Source organism: Chiloscyllium plagiosum, unplaced genomic scaffold (assembly GCF_037043375.1).
Source record: "Chiloscyllium plagiosum isolate Xiang-an unplaced genomic scaffold, Cpla_swu_hap1 HiC_scaffold_14, whole genome shotgun sequence".
NCBI lineage: Eukaryota > Metazoa > Chordata > Chondrichthyes > Orectolobiformes > Hemiscylliidae > Chiloscyllium > Chiloscyllium plagiosum.
In genome coordinates, this window is record NW_028270152.1 from 63,138,170 (window position 1) to 63,151,577 (window position 13,408).

General features: G+C 41.6%; 1 protein-coding gene across 2 annotated transcripts in view; it reads left to right on the top strand.

Moving 5' to 3' along the window:
• LOC122559107 (metabotropic glutamate receptor 7-like) overlaps positions 1-13,408 on the top strand; it is an 864,629-nt gene that overhangs the window by 431,127 nt on the left and 420,094 nt on the right. For both annotated transcript variants that reach the window (XM_087994497.1, XM_087994496.1), the window contains exons 3-4: positions 5,749-5,884; positions 9,266-9,420. In XM_087994497.1, coding sequence (XP_087850623.1) covers positions 5,749-5,884; positions 9,266-9,420 — 291 coding nt within the window. The remainder of the gene's footprint in view (positions 1-5,748; positions 5,885-9,265; positions 9,421-13,408) is intronic.

Here is a 13,408-nt window from a genome sequence, read left to right on the forward strand (position 1 = left end):
ACTCGATCTCCATTGTCGCTGCCTCCTTTGTTCCAACTATTTGTCCTTTTCTGTGGTTCCATCCATGTTGTCTTGCTCGGTTACACTATGCAATGCAGAGAGACCAGAGGAACAAACACAAGATATCTGCCTTTTCGGAAATACATGGCCCTCAATGCTGTGAGATAAAACTAAATGCTAATGATGGTGGAAATCTGAATTTAGGGGGAAAAAAAAAGAGTTGCAATCAATTAGCAAGGAGGGCAGCATCAGGAGACTGAGAAAGAGAGTTAACTGCAATCTTTTACTTTTGTTGATTTAGATAAATTTATGGTACTTAAAAGGCCAACACCCTAATTCCTGATTTCCACCCTTATTTCTATTTCTGGCAGTTTTCACTGCCAAAGTAAGGGTCCAAACATTTAACCTGTATGTAAGCATACCATCCTTGTTGGCTCCAGTTCAGGGTTGGTCAGTTCAAATCCCATGCAAGTTTTACTGGAATTAAGCCACTTCTGTAAATAGACTCCGTTTCAAAGAAGAAGAACAAAGAAAATTTACAGCCCAGGAACAGGCCCTTTGGCCCTCCAAGCCTGAGCCGATCCAAATCTACAATCTAAACCTGTCGGTCAATTCCTAAGCATTTGTATCCCTCTGCTCCCCACCTACTCATGCATCAGTCCAGATGCATCTTAAATGAATCTACTGTGCCTGCCTCTACCACCTCTGCTGGCAACGTGTTCCAAACGCCCACCAACCTCTGCGTGAAGTACTTGCCATGTGTATCCCCCTTAAACTTTCCACCTCTCACCTTGAAAGCATGACCTCTCGTTAATGAATCCTTCACCCTGGGAAAAATAGCTCTTCTCTATCCACCCTGTGTATACCCTTCATGATTTTATAAACCTCAATCAGGCCCCCCACCCCCATCTCCTTTTTTCTAATGAAAATGAACCTAACCTACTCAGCCTCTCTTCAGAGCTAGCACCTTTCATACCAGGTAACATCTTGTAAACCTTCTCTGCACCCTCCAAAGCATTCACATCCTTTTGGTAATGTGGCAACCAGAACTGTAAATAGTTTTCTAAATGTGGCCGAACCAATGTCTTTCTGGGCATGAATGTTAAGGATAAAGCACTTAGTCTCAACATTGAGTAAATTTCAATCAAGTATTTATCAATGAGAGTTTTCTTTTGAATGACAGTTCTATTAGATTGTTGCTTTTTAAAAATATTCATTTCAAAGACATGCTGGAGACATCAGGTGTGCATGGAAGCAAGTGTGAAGTTACAAGTGGGCATGCATGAGGGGGAATTGACCTGTGGTTGCTTGGTGAAGGATGAATGTTTGAGGACCTGACATTCAGCATTATAATCGGGTTGATGCCCCCATAAATTGAGGTGGGCTTTCAGGTCTGCCAATGTCCGTATGTTCCAATATCCATTACCATCTTCGATCTGCTTCTGGGGGCAGATTTCCTGTACTCCATGACACTCTGAACCAAAATATCCTGCATGTGAAATGATATGGATCTGCAAGTCAGGATGTTTGCCATCTCCAAGTCTTCCATGAAAATTCAGCTTCAACCTTTTTGTTGGAGCATCTTAACCCAATAGCAGTAAGTTCAGTTGACTTTTTATCATGTGTAATTCCTTAAGTAATGGACAATTTTTAAGAAGCATAGGGCAGCACAGACTCTGACTGTCTGAGGCCACCTCAGACAATATGATAACTATAGTTGCTCCTTGTGCTCAAATTAGATACATAAGCATTATTTCACCTTACAATTGTTAATGTTAGAAAAGCAATTAGTTCCCATAGCAACAATAACACCAGTAGATCCAAGTGGATATCCAATTCTCAGCTATAAGAAATAATACTAGCTCTGCTTTGGCTTTTGCCAGGGCTATTTATTACCATTGTCTCTTATGTTCATCCTTCCAAATTACTTCTGACATAGATGAACCTCTACCAATTATAATCCAGCAGTCAATCTACAACCATGTTCATTTCCAAACAGCATTTCTTGTATATCATTTAAACTGTGCTGCATATCTGTGTAGCTACAAATATCTGTGTCATAATTCATACATTTTGGATTATAACTTTTAAATTTAGGCATAAGGGGGTGCAACTGGCATTAACAGATCTGATATAAATAGGAAACAATCAAGCCTGGCTTTATTACATTTAAATGCAGCCTGGTTTTTGTTCTAAAATTCAGTGTAGATCTCTAAGCTCACAGTGAAGCCAAGAAGTCTGGAGAAATACTTGTGTCTCTTTTAGTAATGAACATTAATTATCTTGATTACAGAATCCAAGTGTTCTTTTTGAAAGTAAAAAGGCACTTTGCTTGATTTATTTGCTGACAGAGCAATACACAGTTCAACTTTGGAACAGAGAGGATTTTTGATTGAGTGAGCTCAAGAAGGAAGAGACTGTTGGATGAGTATTTCAAGCAGAGAAAATGCGCCCTTTAATGGTTGAAATGTAGGTTGAGCTTTATTTTAGCTTGCATTTTGGAAAACAACGCAGCTGAGGAATTTGCTTTTCCTGAGGCTGATGTAAGAAATTTATAATGGTCCTCAGTATAGTGTGGCAGAGAGAAGCATACAGAGCTGGCTTGGGAAGGCAATTGCATATCTGCTGGTGACCTGAACAAGGAGCTGTGATATTGTGAACTACTTAAAATAAAAAAGTGGAGGGTCATGTAGCCAAAAGATAATGTAAGGATGACACAATTGTAAGACACAGAATTTATAGCAAAAGTTTACAGTGTGATGTAACTGAAATTATACATTGAAAAATGCCTTGATTGTTTGTTGAGTCTCTCATCTGTTTGAATATCATGGTATTCTTCACAACCACCTTGTGAAGGAGTGGCGCTCAGAAAGCTAGTGCTTTCAATTCAACCTGTTGGACTATAACCTGGTGTGTGATTTTTAACTTTGCACTCCTAGCTTGCACATCCCTGGATGCTATATGGACAATTTAGCATGGATAATCCACTTAACCTGCACATCTTTGGCCTGGGAGGATACCTGTGAGAAGGAACACAGTGTCCACATGAACCTTGGGGGCCGAGGGAGGGAAAGGTGTGTTAGATTGAAGTGTGCGTCAGGGATACAAAGGCATGAGAGAGAGCCATGAAAGTGGTTTCAGGGATGAGGCATGCCAGTCATGTGGGTGGATTGGTGAAGTTGGAACAATTCTTTTTGGAAAAGAAAGGTTCGAGAGAGCATTTAGTAGATATTCAAAATCATGAGGGGTCTGGACAAGATAGATGGGGAAAAATTGTTCCAATTGATGAAAGGATGGAGAAAAAGAGGGCACAGATTTAAGGCAATCGGCAAAACAATGGCTACACTAAGAAATCCTTTTCACGCAGTGAGTGGTTGGGATCTGGAGTGCACTGCCTGAGATTGTGATGGGTCTGGGTCAATCGACGCATGTTAATGGGAATTGGATTACTTTCTGTAAAGGAAGTATGTGCAGAGTTACAGGGAGAAGAGTGTGATGTGGTAGTAGGTGTATTGCTGCTCTGGAAAGCCCTTACTGACTTAGTGGCCTGAACGGCTTCCCCTGAGATGTCACCATTCAGTGTATCTGAGGTCAAGGGGAAACTCACCAACAGTAGACAGAAATCACGCCTTTGAGAAAGCTTTTGATCACGTCTGTTATCTTCTCCTTTGACTTCATGAAAGTTTGATATTACTATTGTGACACTTGGTAGTTTAAAGGCAAGTTGTTACCATTTTGCTCTCTGGGAGTATTTGTTGCACCTGTCTGGATTTATACCAACAAAGTGTGTAGCAGAGACAGCCCTAACTGCTCTGTTCTTGCGTGCAGTAGAGGATAAGTTAGTGATGGCAAATTATCACTGTCAAGAATGGACTGCAACTATCAGGGTTGTATTTAATTGCACACAATGCTTTGGATGGATCCTCAGAGGTAAAGTGCTAGGTACACGATTGGAAAATATAGAGTTTGGGGGTGTGGCTGTACTCCATTGAATGTAAATCATGTTGGGATATAGAGAGGCCATGAGCAATGCAATCAATGTGCAAGTTTTGATTTAGTGCCGTCATTTGTGACTGATGGTAGTGTTCTATCCTGAAGTTGTGAAGGAAATCTTATGGGCAAAGTGTATTGGAGTGGGATTTATTAGGATCTTGCAAAAAAGCTGTAGGGATGCAGAGAGATGAATTATCTCAATCTGCATCCACGGAATGTAGAACTACCTCAAACCTGTCTCTACAGTGTCGTGCTCATCATTATCAAACATATGTACACTTGAAGGGAAGGGAACATTCGAATGAATGAATGATTTGTTCATTGTCACATGTATCTGAGGAGAATACAGTGAAAAGTGTTTGGTTTCACAATCCAAGAAGAATAAAAGGAAATATTTAAATAGAATTAGTCTTCATCAGTCAGGGACCCATACACAGTCCCTGTGCTAGGTCTACCACAGCCAGGAGACCATGCTCCAGCATCGCTGCAACTGATGCCCAGCTACCGTCCCAGGAGTCTGCCCATGGGGCTTACAAAGCCCGGAATCCCTGCTGACACCACTTCTTCCTCAGGAAGATGAAGGTTAGATTGGATTAGATTTCCTACAGTGTGGAAACAGGCCCTTTGGCCCAACAAATCCACACCGACCCTCCGAAGAGTTACCCACACAGAACCATTTTGCTCTGACTAATGCACCTAACACTACGGGCAATTTAGCATGGCCAAATCGCCTAACCTGCACATCTTTGGACTGTGGCAGGAAACCAGAGCATCCAGAGGAATGTGCAAACTCCACACAGACAGTTACCCAAGGCAGGAATCGAACCTGGGTCCCTGGTGCTGTGAGGCAGCAGTACTAACCACTGAGCCACCATGCTGACCCAGGTGAAGAAACAGGAAAGAACGAAAAAGGATAGAAAGGAGAGAGAGAGGAGAGAATGCCCCAGGCTGGAGTGGACAGGCTCGGCCTGGAAATTTACCTGCTTCTCACTCGCCGGGAGACTCCAGGCTGGGATGGAGCCATGTTCTGCTCGTCTTGGTGTTGTTGCCACTGCCAGCGGAGACCACCTTCACCCACCACTCTCCAGGCTTTAAAGGAAAGAAAAGGGGGGGAAAAAAGTCAAAAGGAGGAAAGACAAAATGAAAAGAAAGCAGACAGGTGCGGATGAGCCAGGGGCTGAGCCTTGCTACTTTGCCGCCATCTTGAATAAATGTATCAGGGGAGAGTGAAGTCAGTTTTAAACTGAGGAACACAGTAGTGTCACAGAATCTCTTTTGTCTGTCAAAACAGACACTTGAGTCATCAAAGTAGTTGAGTGCTATTTTTCATTGTGACGGTTACTATGAGTTTCATACTATATCATCCCTCCAGATTCTGTGTTGTCCTCTTGAAAAGCAGTTAGATTGTAAAATTCTCTTTCAAGGGGGTCAGTTTTGAGATTGCCTATCATTGAAGGGGATGAGATGCAGCAAAACACTGTGCTTGAAAGTGTCTGTGCTACCATTCAGGGTTCCTGCATGTGAGAAGGCCTAACAACTAAATTCTTAGTGAAATCGAGTCGTGTGCTGTCATTTAATCTTAAATCAAAAGAACACGGTAGAAGTGAAAGGTATTCAGCAGTCAGAACAAAAACGTCCACTGCTGATGTATGGAATAATAATGTAAAACTGAATTCCTGGTGAAAATTTAATTAAGGTCTTTTTTTTTCTTGTACCTTTTATTCTTTACATCTTTGTACTTCTCATATTTCATAGGTGGGATTTGCATTGCTCAATCTTTGAAAATCCCAGCGGACCCCAAGCGAGCAGACTTTGACAAAATCATCAAGAGTCTTTTAGACACACCGAGGGTTCGTGGTGTAATCATTTTTGCCAATGAAGATGATATCAGGTAAGCAGGTCAAGTCAAAATACGACTTGTCAGCTCCGAACGTTGGCATCTTGAGTTATTTCTAGTAAGGCAACCAATGATAAATATTTCAAGTATTACACAAGCTGTAACTTGACAGTTAATTGTCATTGAAGAAAAAGCTTAATCCATTTCTGACAGCTCCAGCCAGTTCTGGAAACCAATGGCAACAAGTGCAGGTCAGAGGATGAAATTTTGATGTTACTCTTGTGACACTTGCTAGTTTAAAGGCAAGTTGTTCCCACTTAACTCTCTGGGAATATTTGTTTCACCACTAAGTTTGTCAGTACAAGTTGACACCAACAAAGTGTGCATCACAGCCCTAACTGTGATTGCATGTGGTGAATCACTCCATTCTCAAAACCTATCTAGCATCTGTAAGACACCAGTCAGAGAAGTCAATGTCACCGTAGTCCCAGAGGCTGCTCTCAGGAGAGAAAGGTGACTTGCTGATGAGCTTAACCTTAGGGTCGCTATGTCTCAGGCAAAGGGCACGGTGTGATCCAGAATGCTCCAGTTAGCTGCATGAATATAGCTTCAGTCGTTCCTTTGTCCCAACTTGAACGGTTTGCATTCAACCTGCTTATGCTAGAAAGGTTCTCCTCTCTCAGTCCTGTATACGTCATATCAATTCACCATAATGTGGTGTTCTGGAATTGCAAATATGGCATGACCAATGCCAGATAGCATTCAGTATCAAAACAATTTTCATGACGTGTTCAGCATCGACATGTTAACTCCAGAAACAGATGACTTTAAGTTCTGTAATCAAGTTCTGCAACAGGTAAATTCACAACCATACATGGGACTTCTTCTTTAAAATGACCTTCAATAAGGATTCCAAGGCTCTCAGATTTCTGAGGAGAAATCTGAGTTCTAACCTACAACCAATTGTGCCTCTAAACCTGCAGTATACAAGTTTTGCAGCATCCTTACATAGTGAGGTATATCAAGGCAGTGAGCTGCATAATTCAGCAGGAATCAATAAGGATGTACCAGTATCATACCTGGCTGCGTTCTGTCGTATATGGAACACATTGGTGGGAACTGACAGAACAAGTCTCTGCATGCCCTCCAGCAATGACAAAGTGTGTGGTAGCCATCGACACACTATAGAAACTATTCGTCTCTAAGATAATGTGTCAACAATCTATCTTTTCAAGGAGAATTGCAGAATGGAACAAGCTGTGAAAGGAGATAGTTACAGCCCCATCACTTAGCTCCTCGAGATCCATCTTTCGATTATCTCCACTTAAATATTTCACAAACGACTAACATCTCAGCAGGTCATGTCTGGGTAAGCTAAAACAGATGTTAGTTTGTCATGCTGATTCGGAATACTTTTTGTCATCCAAAGATAGCATACCTGTCAGTCGGCTACATCTAACAACTCCCTGCAGTTTAATTCTAGTTAATTTCGGTATCCTTGTATTAAGAAAGTCAACTTAGTGTCAGTCATGGAGAGAAGCACAAATACCAACTCAGTTCCAGTCTAAGTGGGAACAATTATTTGTTTGTACATGCGTTAAGAATGAAAGGTATTTATAGAAGAGGACCTATTTGTACATTGATATGAGTTGACACAGCATAACATGATGGATGGAGCTAAGGTTTGGAAGGTTTTAATTCTGTGAAATTGTAATGACTATCAATTGGAGAGTCTGACTTGCTGAAAATGTTTTGGTTCATTCTAAGCCTGATCATGACTTTGTTGTGTACTATATTCCAATTTTACTCTCAGTTTTAGTTAGGCCTGGAGAGTTCCTTTTCATCAATTGAAACGTCAAAACATTATCATAGTGAAGGGCATAAATAACTTCCCACCTCAGCACTGGTTGACCTCTCACCATATACATAGTCAGAGTAGTAGTCTCCACTTGAACAAGAACTAGATCTTGATTTCTCTGTCCTTGAAGGAAGAGAACATGAGATAACTAAAGAGAAGGATAATTTCCACAGGACCACAAAAGAATTAAACATTTTAGCATAAGACTATCCAGGAATTGACTATGTGTTACCCTCCATCATTGACACAATTACATTGAAAGCACCCCCCCCCCGTATATTAAAATTATGAATTTAAAAAGACCCAAGTTAACGTAGCTTAAGACCAGAGATGGCTGTCTGCCACAGAATTGAAGTAGGAGGGAGGAAATAAATAAGGACACATTGTTAGTCAATTATAGAGGACGGTACTTCTGCACATTCTTAATGACTAGCCACTTGTCAGTTAACTGTCTGACATCACTAACAAGTGCATTTTCCATTGAAATGCCTCTACTATTGAGAGGTTCCTTGCCAACGAATCAGTGCTGTCCTTTGATACTATATAAATGTCGTTTTCCCTCTGGTTTGATGATTCTTGTGAATTGCCTGATGACAAAAACCTTCAATAATTGTTGTGTTTGGTGGCTGGTTTGAATCGAGTCAAACTAAGGAAAAACATGAATTAATCATTCATTCCTAAGCAGAGTTATAATTTGGGTTCTCTACATTGGGATAAAATGGAGCTCTCTCAAACGTTCCCCCACCAACTCTACTGGGTGGGGACCAGTCACTATTTGTGATTTTCTTTGAAGCAAATAATTAGTGGTGCTGCAGCAAAAGTTAGGACTTACAGCCAGTTGTCCCTCCAAACCTATCGTCTCCAAGTTCGGTGGGCTCCTTATATTGTGAGGTATATCAGGCTTTCAAAACTGGGTAGGAGGTGAAGCCTGCAGTTCAAGTGAGAAAGAGGAATGTCTTCTCATGGATGTGTCCTCTCTCTACTTTCCCAAACCTCTAAATTTTGAGATGCCCTCAACAGTCTGACCACCAGTAGATGTTGAGCAGCAGTGGTGGGCATGCAGGGAGAGAGAGCGTAGAAGTCTGCTTGGAGTGATGCCATCCTCCACTGGGGGATTCCTTGAGGCAGCTCATTTGGTTGCCCCTCCCAAACACCTCAGAGGGCATGGAGGGGGCTGACTGGAAATTCCAGTGGGCCCTCGCCAAGAGGTCTGAAATGATCATTTAACCCGCTTAATATTGAATCCCCATCTTATCCCTGGGGCAAATTGATCCTTGGTCATGATTGTGCCAGCAACGTAGCAACACTGGTGGTTGGGATATGTTTTTCAGCTCCTCCACAGAGGTGCCAGTAGCCTTCCCCCTTTTAGCAAGTCACTGTTCACCATCACTCAACAGGATGCTACGGTTCAGTAGCCAGTAAACATTTAGTGTCGCCGGTGAGTAAGAAAGGCAGGTCTTTTTTAAATTAACGTGCTGTATTTGTAAATCATTACTTTTGTACCTGTTTAAATATTCCTTTTTAATGTGTTCAATCCAGGCTCTCTTGACTGAGGACCTCTTGGTTATTTCACACAGGCAGGTCCTCGCAGCTGCCAAAAGAGCAAATAAAGCAGGCCATTTTATCTGGATCGGCTCTGACAGCTGGGGCTCGAAACACTCTCCAGTAAAACAACAAGGGGAAATGGCTGAGGGGGCAGTCACCATTCTACCCAAAAGAGCCTCCGTGGATGGTAAGAACTTGGGCAGTTGAATCACTCCATTGCTTAACTGACATGATGTATCAGCAGTGATGAGCGTTCAAGAGGCACCATCTTACTCATGAATATCACGCTATAGATGGTAAAGCTGACATGTTTTATAATAGAGTAATATTTTTTCCAGCATCCTCATTTAGAAGTGCTATTGCTCAAACATTGGTCCCACTTTATTTAGCAGTTGACTTATTCTATCTCTGCAGAATTGTCTGCCTTAGTATCAGTGATTGATTTGAGTGTTTGAGTCTGGAGCACAGTTCTTTTCAAGGGAACCATTCAAATGCTTTTATTGAATGGTGTTAGAATAACATCAGCTTTATCTCATACGCTGCCTTTACATCTGTAAGCATCTAGTACATAAAGGATTCAAACCCTTTTGTTTCTCATTGTTCTGCAATTTCCTGTGTTGTGTTTTTTTTTTGCAGATAAAACTTTGGGTAAGAGATTCACTTATATAGTGAAATTCTACAGTTTCTGTTCTATGATTGATTAAGTCATGGCAACAGTAGTCCATTCAGCTGACTTGTTTCACCATTTAACAAGATTGTGACACGATATTTCTTGAAATGACTGTGACATTTTGGTGTCTGGGATGGTCTGGCCTCTTAATCCTCATTTAAGAATAGCAATGCATTTTCAACTCTTGTAACTCTAGTATGGTCCCACACTAGTCAAGTTTTATCCAAAATGGATTGCCCGTTGTCCAGACGACTTGCCCTCTTCTTTATAAGCTGCTCAGTTGGTTAGTTTGGAACTTTCTCCACTTCGCATCCTTGTTTTATGATCTCATCCTTTTATAGAGTCTAGCAGTTCCAGCACTGACCTCTGAAGGCCCCACTTGAGACTGCTCTGCAGCTGAATTGCTCTTCAAACCCATTGTCAGCATTCAGTCAGCTTCCCAGTCATTCCCAATGTTTCAACACTGCTTAAAGTTAATAGTCTTTTCTGTTGAATTGGGAAGGCTAGATATGTTGTTTCATTCCCAAATAGTTTTCCACACCAGTTGCAGTGACTCAAGCAGGCAGGAAGGTGGGCGTAGTGAAATTGGTCACTTTGAGTGAAATTTGGCTTCTGTAATCTTAGTTATTAACATACAAAGGATGCTGTCAAGCGACAGCATGTAATTGAGAAATAGAGGGTTGAAGGGTAATCTTTCACAAATATGTGCATTGGGCACAGGGAGTGTAAAACACCCACAGCTTGAAGGTGTGATACTTTTAACTTTCTCAACAATTTTTATACTCTGATCCTCATTGCTGATGTAATTCTCTCTTGTGTTTGGAAAATATGCTGCAATTGCCTAAGTAACCAGCAGAGGGAGTCCAGAACTCTAGTTGGCACCAGTCATGAACTGAACTCTCACTTGAAACATTCACCATCAGCATTGGGATAATGATTGCAGAAAGTGTGACTACAGTGACCCAGTCATTTTATCAGGGACTACCTTCTTTACTTATTCAGTCTTACCTCCACATGCACAATATTTGGACATTTCAGTTCATGCTTTGTCATTTATCAGCCCCCTCCCTTGCTCACTGAGAGATCTGATGAAACCTGGTATACCATTGATTTGGAGATGTCGGTGTTGGAGTGGGGTGTACAAAGTTAAAAATCACACACCATGTTATAGTCCAGCAGGTGTAATGGTTTACCATTAATGGTGAGAATTTCTGATAACTCCTAGCTGAGAGTACTGGGATGTTTCAGTTTGAAGTCAATGTGTTAATGAATTTGAAGAGATGTGAAATTATGCTTTTGTGTTTTTAAAAAAAACAGCATCTACTCTTCTGAAACTCTGACGTGAAGCCTGAACAGTGGTTACGGAGATATGGAGAGGAGCGTATAGTGGTTTCTACCTTGTCCATTATCCTGCTTTCTCTCTCTGTAGAAAAGTCTTCTGTACCTTGAATGGAATTTGCAACAGATTCATTGACACAGTGACAAATTGCGCATCATTTTAAAGTAACCTTCATTGGTCTGTTGGGCTCTTGCATTCAATTTTATTTAAACATGTTTGTTTTCTCCCACAATCCTTCAAGGCTTTGCCCCTCTGAGAGGTCAGACCTTCTCTAATTCTGGCTTCTTGGACCTTATAGATTTTAACACCTTCAGTTCACTAAGATCTGGAACACCCAGCTTGCACCCCTCCACCATTCTACCTCACTTTTCTCCTTCGTAGCACTTCTGCCTGCTTCTGTGGCTGAGCTTTTGGTAATCTGACCAAGCACCCTTTTGCATGGCCCAGTGTTACTTTTAATATAAAATGCGTGTGTGACAACTTCACTGTTTTATTACATTGGAGGAATTGCGTATGTAGTTACTGCTGTGTGAATTTCTGAGTGGGACTGAATGGATGTTTGTGAGGACAAGTGAATTCTGAAAGTCCACAACTGGGATGATCTGGGTTTGTAAATGGAGCCACGTTTGTGTATTTATTGAGGTCAGTCCAATTGGAGGCATCAACAAAGCCCCTGCTTTGAAACATGTGTGCTTCTGAGATGTGTGAGGTTGTATGGTGAAGTCAACATGGTTCCCCAGGGGTTTACCTCTGGCTGGGTTTGGGATTTCTGATGCATCTTGTACTCAATGAGCATTAACTGTGAGAAATTCTCCATGAGAACACATCAGTGAAAGGGTGGGTTGGGGACCTTCTCCGATCAGATCAATGGAGAGAGAAAGAGAGAGAGAGAGAGCGAGTTGAAGTAACCTTTTCTAAGAACTGAAAAAAGTTCGAGATTTGAGCACGGGCTGGTTTGGACAAAGTCAAAAGGAAATTCTATGATGGGATGGAAGACAGATGAGATAGAATGAAATAAAAGTTAGTCCTCCGGAACCCAAAGGGAATGGAGTTGGGCTAAGAAAAGATGTGGAAACAAAAGATCTGCATTTTCTTTTGGTAAATAGAAGAATGTTGCCTTTGCTTGACTGGATCTTAGATCAAAGCTGGATCAAAGAGCAATGCTCTTTGCTTGACTGGATCTTAAGTACATATTGATTCACAATGGTAGAGGAATAACCATTGGTGAGTCTTGGCAGGTAGAGGCCCTGTTTGTTTGCTGATAGCAGTTTGGTACAGGTTATAATTCGCTAGTTAAGAATTGTTGCTAAGATTGTTGTGAAACATAGATCCAGCCCGTTCAAGATCCGGAGTGAATTTGTCAATTTCTCTGTATAAAATATCATAAAATGGGATTAGATTAGATGAGATTCCCTACAGTGTGGAAACAGGCCCTTCGGCCCAACAACTCCACGCCGACCCTCCGAAGAGTAACCCACCCAGACCCATTTCGCTCTGACTAATGCACCTAACACTAACGGGTAATTTAACATGGCCAATTCACCTGAACTGCACATCTTTGGACTGTGGGAGGAAACCGGAGCACCTGGAGGAAACCCACACAGAAACAGGGAAAATGTGCAAACTCCACACCGGCAGTCACCCGAGGTTGGAATCGAACCCAGGTCCCTGGTGCTGTGAGGCAGCAGTGCTAACCACTGAGTCACCGTGCTGCCCATGAAGCTTAAAGCAGCCCTTGACTATCTTTTTATCTTTCTTATTTCTTATTTTCCTAACTTATACTATGTTTGTTTATAATGTAGTGTAATGTTTTCTCTATTTTCTCAATTTCTTTGGAGCTAAAGATTTGCACCGAGGTAGTTTGTACCTAAGATGGTGCCACGTTTTGGCAACATTGTACACTTTTCACTCTGCTCCTGTTTGTTTGAAACTTGAGTACACGTCACAGTAAACCTAATTCACAATGTAATTATTTTCAGAGCCAATACCTTGGATAACATTGCTTGGAAGGAAGTGTGCTGCTGACTGGGAACAAAACACCAGGGAAGAATAGGGAATACAATGGGAAGGTGAAGTTCAGCTGTTTCAGGCCATTTATTTCATGTTGAGTCGAGAAAAGCAGATGGGGGGGGTCTGTTTTTGCAACTTGAGCATCCATGGAACACT